We start from the raw sequence: 11,924 nt of genomic DNA, 5'->3' as shown, positions 1-11,924 counted from the left end.
AGCCATTACATTGAAGCTCCATACAGCACAGACTCATTGAGATAAATGATGATAAATAAGACAAAAACACAATGTTTTATATAAAACTTTTAGTGCATCACCGCCATTGTCAGAGTCCAGCGTTATCATTCCCTCCGATGCACCATTGCTGGCTATAATTTTGATGCTCCTTCAGTTGGTTCAAAGCCCTCTTTTTGTATTTTGTCCTTGTACTTCAAGAAGTCCCTCCGTTTGATGAAATACTTCACCTGCCATTGAATTACAACAATCAGTTCATGTACGTGCATTGTGAAATTCAACAGAAGACACTATTGCCCTTGTGAAAAAGAAGTGTACTTAATTGTATTGAATGTGCACTTGTAGTGTACTTCAAATCCTACAAGTAGATATTTATAAAAACTACTAATATTAATGAAATAAAAGGTCACTTAGGAGAACTTAAGTGTTTCTTAAGACACTTAAGTACTTGTAATAATATCAAATGAATAGTTTTACTTTAAATCATTGTTTTAATAATTTTTGTCATGTTTTAAAGAAGAACACTTACTTTAATGTGTTGACTAACATACTAAAGCACAGCTACTTGATTATAATTTTAACCAGTGTGTCATTTGATATTATGTTTTATAATTTAACTTAATAATTAGAATTGTTGACATGTACTGTCATTAACTACTCGCCCTCATGTCGTTCCAAACGTAAGACTCGTTCATCTTCGGAAAACAAATGAAGATCTTTTTGATGAAATCTGAGAGCTTTCTGTCTCTCCATTGACAGCTACGCAACCACCACTTTGACACATCAGAAACTTCATAAAGATAACTTTTTGAAGCATCAAAGTGGTAGTTGTGTAGCTGTCAACGAAGGAACAGAAATCTTGGATTTCATTAAAAAGATCTTCATTTGTGTTCTGAAGATGAACGGACGTCTAACGGGTTTGGAACAAGTATATTGTTTCCGAAAAAGTATGCTACAGAGTGTAGGCTACTTCTTTTTCACAAGCGTTGCTACATTGAGAGGAAAATATCAGTGTACTTATTACATTTAGTTGTATGCAATGACAATGCAATAGCCTAAAACATGTAAATATAAAGGCAATGTAAAAATCGAATGTTTTAGTTTCATTCAAAAAAATCTCAATATTCGTGACAGCTGCTGCAAATAAATTCAAATTAAACGCAGGTGTCATAGAGATTTGTATGTTGCTGCACTCAAAACTATTGAATCAGTACAATGGACAGACCCACAGGGCAGGACACTTGTCTTCAAACTCCTGCTGGTATTTCTCACAGGCAGATGAGTTGTCTTTGTGGACATCTAGACACTTCCAGAGCTCATCTCTCGCGCTCCAGCAGGCCTTGCGTTCACTGGCGTTAGGCGCGCTCATCTCTCCTCAGTCATTCTGCAGGTTTGTCAACAACTTTTAACACTCGTATTGTTCAAAATAAACGTTGCAAACAAATGTCATTAACATTAAGGACATGTTCAACCATCAATGAACTGTCATACAGACAGTATGTTTTACCAGAGAACACGAGAGAAATAATTGTGGCTAACACAGTCCAGTTCGGTTAAAAAAGAATATCCGCTTACCAAATACGATTCATCACTTCAAAAGCTTTCTGTAATTAGTATCAACCTAATAAAGGTGTTAATCAGTCATATTCTGAGGTGCAGAGAGTCCCAAGGACGCGTTGAGGAAATAATGCGACTCAACTACAACATGTCGCCTTCTGATGACTCAGGTCATTGCGTAAAATGTAGTTCGGTCAGTGACAGCTAGATGGTGCACTTAAAACATGTTCGTCCCACTTCTAATGTATAAATGCATTTCCTCTTATCAGACATTTGCCCATTGATATCTGTAATGTTGGCCCTCATTACTGGCTCCAGAGAGTGATGCCACAATATGTTTTGCAGCAGTTCAAACTCAAGGGTTTGAGACCGAAACTGTCAAATAAATTTGGCTAAAATCTTCTGAGGCTTTTCAGTTTTTCATGTCTTCGATTCCATCCCATCTGTCATAAGTCGGCACTGAGAAAGAAAATCCTTTTTGCTGCTTTATTCAGAAGTTTCTCCTCATGTTTTGAAGTCCTCGTGCTCCTGATCCCAGTGACTCATCGTGGCCATTAACAAACAGGAATTAATTGTGTGTGGGAATGCTATTGAAAGTGAGCTCTTTTGTAGGGACAGAGAGTGTCCATTGTTCAGCACTGAATGTTAAAGAGAAGGAAGAGCACAAACATTTGAGGCCTAAGATAAACTCTGAACGATTGAAAAGATAGTTTCCCCCCCTCCATAATTACTAATTAACAACAGACCTTGAGATCCCATTCAGAAAGATGAAAATGAAATGTCTGATTTGTGTGAAAGCCCATTTCAACCATAAGAAAATAAATCATGCTTTCAAAAAAATCATAATTATGACAAGTGTAATATAGTTCCAGACTAAAATGCATGTTTGAGCTGTTTTAGACTGCATTTTTATGGACTGCATTTTTATCTGCAGTTTTAACTGAATGCAACCTGCATTGATATCTTAAAATGTCAGGGCCATTTTTTTGTCTGAATATGCACACCAGTGATTTTTTTTTTTTGATAAGGCACATTTATTAAAGCTACTTAAATGTCCTAATTGAACTTATCCTGGCTTAATCTAAGCCCTCTGTGAAACCGAAACCAGGCCAGTATCTCATAATTATGACTTATTAATTTCAACTCAATTTTTTTTTTTTTTACAAGGACAGTCATGTTTTCTTTTTTCCTCCAAACCTGAGCACTTTTGTGCTCCACTTTTTGTTAACTTTGAAGTGCTGATTCTTTCATCTCGGTCTGTGTTCTCGATTGTCAGTCGTGTGTGATTATGGGTCAGCGCTGGGCTGTTTGATTTCTTCCCTGTCTGTTTTCTCTCTCAGTTGCTAAGGAACTGAGATGTGGCATAAGTTGCTGTCATGCTTCTGAGTTTCAGCACCTATTAGCGATCAAAGTGATTTCAGTAATCTGCAGTGTTTTAATAGTTTAATAAGCACACCATGGGGACCGGCGAACCAAATCGTCTAATTAGCATTCCATAAAGAAAAAGTCAGGACAGCGTAAAAGCATGATAAATGACTCGCAGCTTGCAATGAAAAACGCATGCAGCTCGCGAGGATCACAGCTGTAGATCTCATTACTTACTGTATTACATGTCAAAACATTCATTAATAACAGATTAATCCTTCACGCCACTGGCATGCCAACAAGACAAAGCACATCAAAACTATTAACATAAGTGCATCTGTGCATTATTTGTGTTTCAAAGCAAACTAAAACCGCAAACTTCAAATGTTTACATGGAACAGTTTGAAAGTTTAAAGTATGTCGTTTAAATACTTTGGAAGTTATGAGTGGTTTTGAGATTTGATAGATAGTCAAGCCAATATAATGAAATAGAAAAAACATTACAAATATAGGCTACACTGCTTGTTGTTTTTAATTTCCATTTTTACCTTCTCCTAAAGCACTGTTCTCTGGACTCCGAAGGCAAAGGGATTATGATTATGTTGGAGCTTATTTGTGTGTGTGTTTCTTTTCTTGTGCGATTAGAAGTCACACACCGCTGTCCTCTTTTCAGCATGTGTGATTTTTCATCTCTCTGAGGGGGATAGAGAGACAGTGGTCTGTGTTCAGATGAAAAGCCCCCAGCGTTCTTCCTTCGGGCCCCTCTCTCTCTCTATCTCTATTTTGGAGCCCTGATGTCACATTTCAGAGACTTCTTTCAATGCCATGTTGTGCTGTGAAGGGATGGAGTGAGCTATATGAATGACTTTCATCACACCCCAGGGATGCTCATCAACACACTGTTCCTGGAGAATAAACCTTCCCGGGACTCACTAGTGTATATAGAGTGCAGGAATGGTGCTATTTGTCCAGTGTTTACTGGTTTTATGTTTGTGCATTGGTTGGAAAAAGTGCACAAACCATTCATCTTATTAAGGAGAACATTGCTTTTCCTTTCTAAGCAATCAGACTTTATGATTCTTGCCTTGTGGATGTTGAAACTTGTGAAAAATCCCATAGACCACAACAGCCTAGCAATCACCATAGTAACCACTTAGAAATGCCTTAGCAACCACCAAAACACCCCAGTGAACACACAGCAACCACAAAGCAACCTAGTAACCAGTAACCACTTAGTAATGCATATCAATCACCAATACACCGGATTCACCTAGCAAGTCCCTAAAAAGCACCCTGGCAACCATTTAGTAGTGCCTTAGCATCGACCAAAAAACCTTAGTAATGACAAAGCAACCATAAAGCACCCTGACCACATAGCAACGCCTTAGCAACCACCAAAGCACCCTAGTAAACACACGGCAACCACAAATCACCCTCAAGCACCTCAATACTAGGTGACAACCACTAGTTAGGCCTTAGCAACCACAACGAACCCTATAGTAACCACTTATAAATGCCCTATCAACCACAAAAACACCCTGATAACCATCAAATATTGCCTTCACAAACACTAATACAACCTAGTAACCACAAAGCACCCTAGTAACCACCTAGCAACCACCCTGGTAACCACCTAGCAACCAGCTAGCAATGTCGTAGGAACCACAACACCCATCCTGCTAACCAACTGGAAATGCAACAAGTTGTACATGGGCAAACTCCATTCTAAATCTAGTAGTATGCCATTTTTTAAGTAATTTTTATGGTTGTAAAATGCAAAACTGAGAAGTCTGTTCATAAGATGTAGATATTGAACCCCCCGCAGTTAAATAGCCTAAGCCAGGGGGATTTGCATGCGAACGCCCCCTGTAGTGATCTGCATTGATTTGCAGCGCGTGGCAGGGTGCCAGGAATATAGCTAGAGCAGCACAGCTGGTTGTCGATATTGTTGATACCAGTCTCCACATCCAACCGTGGACAAATCATCTATTTGATCCAGCCAGCGCAACCGCACAGAGAAACGCTAAACCCCAACCAAGGCAGAAGAAGCCCCGAGGTCACGTGATGCTAATGAGCGGCTCTTTCTCTCATAGCGGAGATGCTTATCTAGAGTAATTCAATCCTCATGTGTGAAGGGAGGACCCTGTGAGGTTGTTGTTACGCCATTTACGGCACCTTCAGTTGTAAACCGATCTGCCTCTTTCACTAAAGCAGATCATGGATTCTAGACGCATCTGACAGAAACTAAAGATGCTATTGATTCAAAGTTGTCTGGGCGTTTTTCGAGGCAGTGGAACTAATCTGGACGTCGTGATTGGCTGAAATCTCCACACGCCTTCTTCCTCTTCACTTTTACGACCGATACAATCCCCAGTGCCGTGTTGCCTCAGTGTGACCCCTAACTCTCTCCTTCTTTCACACAGTCTCTCTTTTGGTGGCTTTTGTCCACCTCCCAGTGTATTATTGTCATCTAAACGTTCCCAATTAACAATGCTGCTCCTTTTTCTGAAAAGATGAGACCTGGATCTCCATCAGGGTCACTGTTTTTCTTAAGACCCCTGAATGGCAGAGCATTGAAGAATAAAGGAGGTGCACTGTTTACCAGTCAAAAACAACGCAGCATTGTTGACATAATCGAAAACAATCTATTTGTAATTGAAATGATTGCAATGGTGCATCAGTGCATATTTGGACCACTGAAGTGAACCCACGGGAAGCCTGTTTCTAGCACATCATCAACAGGTTGTCTAAACTGAGCGGTGTAGACGTGTACAATGCGCTTCTCTGAATGCTGAAGGAGCTGTATCAAGCTCGCCCTTATAAAAGCCGTCCAGCAAGTGAAGTAGGTGCCCTGAATAAATTATGCAAATTTTGCAGAAAGGATAACAACAGGGAGTGCAGAAACAGTGTGATTCTGTGAGATTTAGAACAGGCACAAGATGTAACCACATGCTTTTCAGAGTGTAAGAATCAATCATTTTTGTGATACAGAGACAATAAGACCTAATCTAGGTAGCCTACTGAATCGAGCAATTGTGTGAATTGAATATAAAATGTAAATATAGGCTAAATGCATGTTGATCCTTAGATTCTGAATGCATTGATGGCATTCTTGTAATACAGTTATTTTTATACTCTTCAACTTTTAATTTTGATATTTTTTTAAATTGAGAGCACTGGAAAACGCAATGAATTGGTCACAAAGTTATCACAAATTTATTATGTTTTCTATAACCATTTGACTGGAGCATGGAGTATTTCTGCATAAATTACCAGTTTTATATTAGAGGTTAGTGCAGCACCTGGGGGACATTGTAAAAATAGTAACATCTACTTAAACTAAAGTGCAATGAATAAAAAATAATTCCTAACAATGTTCACTTTAAAAGAAAATTGATTGACTTTCAAAGTGTAGCCTAATATTTAATACAGTATATTAAGACATTAAACTACAGCATGACTCGAATAACCCATTCCGTCTTGCTTTTCTTTTGTTCAAAACAGTCCAAATATGTCAACAGGCAGCTTTCAGCGTAAAAGTCCTTTCTAATAATTTATAATGCAATGCATCCAACAAACACACACTGCATGTTGTTTAAATCTCATAAAAGCTCTCTGCGTATTAACTTTACATTTATTACAATGCTGCGTGTCACTGGCACTGTTTCTTGACCATGCACGTCCAGTTAGTCGGACCGCAAACCTTCGATTGATTATGCGCGAGACTGCCGAGGCTGTGGGCGGCGCGTGAACGCAGCGTCTCTCCTCTCGCGCGCTACGATCATACAGTGAATGAAGCTCTAGCGTGGGAAAGACGAACGGGATACGAGGAACGCTGACATGGATCCAGTGTAACATCACTGCAATAGCTGTTATTGCGTTATCAATAGACCAGCGTTCACTCTTCATTTACCTCGAGTCTGAAGATGATGCGTCTGATCACAGCCAAAGCACATCTGTTCATCGCACAGCTGTGGCTCATCTGTCACACAGGTAACAAGTCAATACAGTCATGAGTGATGAATGCGTCCTCATTGATGTGTGTTTGGGTATGAATGCATTGATGCGTAAAGTTGCATGTCCAAGAGCTTTAATTCCACAGGTTGTTGGTGCATTTATGAATTTATTATTGATTAATGGATTATTTTTTGATGAAAGTAGTCAGTCCAATAATATAAAAAGTATAGCAATAACATGTGTTCTGAAAACATTGCAATGTGCTGTTGGAGTAAACGGATCAAAGGTTTATGGATCAGTTTTAGATGAGCTGAATTAATATGAATCATTTCAAATGTTTAGTGTGTGTGTGTGTGTGTGTGTGTGCTATAACAAGGTTTTAATGGTTCTTTTCTGTACAGAACAATCCGATATCAGATTTTCGAAGATGCCAGAGAGTGCAAGAGTTTATTAATAAATATGAAGTGTGTAGGTTCATTATGCAGGCTGTGAATTGCCTAATTGTTTTTATTTGTATTTTCTTGTTAAACTTGATTTGTTTATGGATGCTGTGCTTAATATTTAGTTCAGTTTCAAGGACTTTTCAGCTGCAGGACAGACTTTGGCTCGTTGCTCTTGGCACACGATCACCATGATGGTCTTTTAATCTCTCTGTCTCTGTTCACCCTTCTGAATTAAATGTAATTTGACATGGTGGAGAAATATAAAGCAATGTGCTTTTGACTGCATGTGTCTTGAGCCATCTGCATCTCTGACACACACACACACACACACACACACACACACACACACACACACACACACACACACACACACACGCTGATGGTCTCTTTACCTCAGTGCTGTGACAATACACAATTGTCCTGCTATATCCGTCTAAAATGATGTAACTGCTGTTTTTGCTGAGAAGCATTAGTTATTTCTTGTTCAGGAGTTACACGGGCAGCTGTGCTGTCACTTTATGTGTGTGTGGGAGATTTGCAGAGTGCTGGCGCATGTTACACCCTGTTGTTGGATGTGATGGCAGGGGAAGCCCGTTTTGTGCTGCTTTTGTCTCAGTGACGCTCATTCACCATTAATGCCAGCAGCAGGAAGAGAGAGAAGAGCGAGAGAGAGAGAGTGCCCACCAAACACATGATTGATCGATTCACACCAGGGTCACCCTGCCATGTCCGAACAAAATAACCACAGCATGCGCGCTGGTCGGAAAAATGCAGTTTAGGTTCTCTTGATCCAATGACTGACAGTGAAAGATTGATTTTCATTGATTCACCCCCACAATCCAAAGGCATTTCATTACTAGACATGATCTGACAGTGACAGGCATTACCAATCAATTGTCTCACTTTCTGACAACACAAACTGTTATATTTAATATAACATTTTATATTTGATTTTGTTCGCATTCATTATCAATCATAAAATGTGTGATCTGTAATATCTCATTGGTAGTTTGCATACGTTGAACCCATCTCTGTTTCTTTTGAAGAGTTATTGGAGATGGTTCATAAAAAGCTACTGTTCAGACCTTCATGGACTTTGCTTTAGTGGTATTTGGCACCAGAAGCCCGAACTTTTCCAAGGTCACACGATACCAAAGAAGGTTCAGAGAGGACATATTTGATACCTGCACAGTACACATTTGTACATGATTTTTTGTGTGTGTTCTGTTTCAATACAGGATACGGTCTCCATCAATTGGTTCTCAACTGGTGGGCCATAACCATAAAATATATGCAAATTTTGTAAACACTTTATTTTATAGTGTTCATGCACTATACTAATTACAGTAAATGTATGCATAATTATAAGCAACTAACCCTTTTCCTAACCCTAATCATGTTAATACATGTAGTTCATTAATATTACTCCGTACTTAAAAGGACTCCTTAAAATAAAGTTTAACCCAAATTTGAACTTATGAAATCATGCATAGCTAGAATTACAAAAATGAATAGGCTCATCAGTGTTTAAAAGACGCAGAAAACATTTTTGGTGTTAATGTCACAGGATATGCATCCAATCCAATGGTATTTTAGAGAAATCTGTCTTTCATTTGGTAGAAGCTCGTCAAATTTGACAGATGCTATCATGGATCAACCGTATCACAGGTAAATGGTTCGCCAACCACAATATGTTTTATGAATTACTGGTGGTGACTAGAGCATGAAACCGTTTAGAAAAACGTATGAGAAATTTAGGAGACATTTAGAAACTAATGTTCCTTTTCAGCCTATGTCATGTTAATCATTTTGCATATTGTTAAGCCTGTGGATTTCCTGAAGCCAAACCCGGTGAGAACGACTGCTCTGTATAACCTTTATCATCAATAAATAAATCTATGTCAAATCCACATTAATTATTGATGATATGGCCTATTTAAAACTCAGCAGTTGTACCCTATTTAAGCCTAAAAAACAACTCCTCTGAGTTTTGTTTATTGGGACATGAAGGGAGTGCCTGGAGTGTGTGATGTTAAATCGCGTCTTTCAGATTTCTGCAACTTCTGTGACTCAAAGAGCAAACTGTGCATCAGTGTCCAGTCGGGTAATGAGTGTCACCAGCGCAGGCTTGTGTCTGTGTGTGTCAACAGCTCCAGTTGACTTCCAGCGCCCGTCTGTGTCTAACACAGCCTGAGGCAATATTGCTTGTATCGTTATGTCATCCTAAAACTTACATAATCAAGGCGTGCTAGATGTTAAATGCACATTGATTTTAATCAACCTGAAATGTTTTGTGCTGAACCTGATGCCAACCGCTTAGGAAAGAACATTTTTATAGCTCAAGTGCTTTGTTGATAGTGCTTCGTATCAATGCTGTATCTCAAATCAAACCTGCGTTAAAACAACATGCTAGCTGTTTGTTTTTGGCCTAAAACATTCCCCAGAGGAAAGCTATTCAGCGTTGGGGAAATACAATCTCCTCGCATTCAGAACAAATCTGGACAGGCACTGGGACGGCCAGCCGTCTTAATTTCACTTCATTTCCGTTGCATTTTCCAGTGGTCATATTGCTTTCCAATGTGTGCGATTAGATTAAAGCCGTCTGGATATTTACACGATCGCAGAGTATCGTTTTCCACCGACTGAGGTTGGTGTTTGTGCATGTGGAAGTGGAGTTAAAGAGCCTTGGATGTAAAATTAATTGCCTGCTTGTCTCATGTGGCACTGAATAAAAAATGGACGTACCCTGAAAAACATTTTTTCACTCTTTAATTATTTGTGTTATAACAGTTTCTAAGAATCGGCAAGAAACGCATTGAATTGAACGTGTGAATTTTAATTTTTTTTGTGTGTGTGTGTTTACAGTGTAAATTTCACATGCTAGTAAACTTTAAAAATTAAAATTATTAGTAAAAATTATTCCAAAGAAACATTTAATTAAACTTGAATTTTTGAAGTAGAAAGACGTACTGCAATAATCTTGTTTTATACAATTTTACAGTGTATGAGAATCTTCTGATTGCTTTTTTTTTTTTTTTATTCTCTTTATTGAGTTTTTTTCGCATATTAAATACAGAAAGACAAAAACACAATAACAAACAACAAACATCAGAGGACACCATTTCCATTTCCATGCTAAACCAATCATTTAAACATTCTCACCAAAATAATCTATGAAAGTTTGCCACATTGAATAAAATGTTTCAGACCTCCCCCTCAACAAATATTTAATTTTCTCCAATTTCAAATGAACCATTATGTCTTTCATTAAGGCTAGGTGAGCAGGGGGCTTTTTCTGTTTCCAACACAAGAGAATCAATCTCCGCGCTAACAAGGTCACAAAACAAACCATGCTGTTTTGGGTGTCTGAAAGTTGTACATTGACTGGTTTCACACCAAAAAGAGCCCAGATTGGTTCTGGCTCAAGCTGTTTTTTCAAAATCTTGGAAAGGGTTTGAAATATATTATTCCAATAGGTCGTAATGTGAGGACAATTCCAAAACATATGTGCAAGCGAGGCTGGCCTTTGTAAACATCTATCACAAGAGGGACTAATGGAAGGAAACATCTTTGATAACTTTAATTTGGATAAATGCAATCTGTGTAGCACCTTGAACTGCAAAAGACCATGTCTAATACATACAGAGGTAAAATGAACATTTCTTTGGGCTTTTGACCATTGATTGTCTGTAATTGACACCCCCAGGTCCTCCTGCCAGGCTCTTTTCAAATGGTCCAATGTAGGTGTAGTTTCTTCCTGTGATAGCACATTGTGGATTTTAGCAATTAGCCCTCTTTGAAATGGGTTAGACAAAAACACTGTTTCCATTGTGGAGTTTGGGGGCTGATTAGGAAAAGACGGAAATAAGCCCTTAACAAAACTTCGGATCTGTAGGTATTTGAAGAAATCTTTACTTTCCAATTTGTATTTGCTCTGTAATTGTTTAAATGTGGGAAATATATTTTCAATAAATAAATCTTTTATACATCTAATACCTTTATGTTCCCACTGGAGAAATGTTATATTTAAGACTGATGGAGGAAATGCGTGATTATTTACCAATGGACTTAAAACTGACACGCCCTTCCATCCGTAGTGCATTCTAATCTGGGACCAGATTTTAACTGAATGAGAAACTACTGGGTTCTCAAGTTTTTGTTTTGAAATAGGCAAAGCTGAATAAAGTAATGCTTTTAACGAGGAGGGATGACAGCTTTCATTCTCCATCTTACTCCAATCAGCCCCCTGAGTGGACAACCAAAATGACATTGAGCGGATATTACATGACCAGTAATAACGTCGGAAACAGGGTAACCCCATTCCTCCCAGACAAGTTGGTCTTTGCAAGAACATTTTCTTGATTCTTGGAGTTTTTCCATTCCATATAAAATATGACATGAGGGAATCTAGTTTATTAAAAAATGCCTTGGCTATCCAAATAGGAATACATTGGAACAAGAACAGAAACTTAGGCAGAACATTCATTCTAATAATATTTATTCGACCTGCTAATGAAAGTGGTAGATTCTTCCATGTCTCTATATCCTTTTTCGTTTGATCATATAATTTCAAATAGTTGTGTT

General features: G+C 38.4%; 2 protein-coding genes across 6 annotated transcripts in view; one reads left to right on the top strand and one right to left on the bottom strand.

The window, feature by feature from the left end:
* Positions 1-18: 18 nt before the first annotated feature.
* Positions 19-1,387, bottom strand: coa6 (cytochrome c oxidase assembly factor 6; the record flags this gene model as incomplete). Its single annotated transcript, XM_079624274.1, has 2 exons — positions 19-248; positions 1,244-1,387. The coding sequence occupies 2 exons, from the start codon at positions 1,385-1,387 to the stop codon at positions 153-155; spliced, it is 240 nt and encodes a 79-aa protein (XP_079480400.1). The 3' UTR covers positions 19-152.
* Positions 1,223-11,924, top strand: part of ptprz1b (protein tyrosine phosphatase receptor type Z1b) — a 44,269-nt gene continuing 33,567 nt past the window's right edge. For 4 of the 5 annotated variants that reach the window (XM_079624266.1, XM_079624264.1, XM_079624267.1 and 1 more), the window contains exon 1: positions 6,728-6,933. In XM_079624266.1, the coding sequence (XP_079480392.1) occupies positions 6,867-6,933 (67 nt within the window). In that variant the 5' untranslated portion in view covers positions 6,728-6,866. Of the gene's footprint in view, positions 1,409-6,727; positions 6,934-11,924 lie in introns of those variants that run through there. The other variant, XM_079624268.1, reaches the window with a different exon arrangement.

Source organism: Phoxinus phoxinus (genome assembly GCF_949152265.1).
Source record: "Phoxinus phoxinus genome assembly, chromosome: 9".
NCBI classification, from domain to species: domain Eukaryota; kingdom Metazoa; phylum Chordata; class Actinopteri; order Cypriniformes; family Leuciscidae; genus Phoxinus; species Phoxinus phoxinus.
Note: the sequence above shows the minus strand (reverse complement) of the source record. Positions and strands in the feature narration are given on the sequence as shown.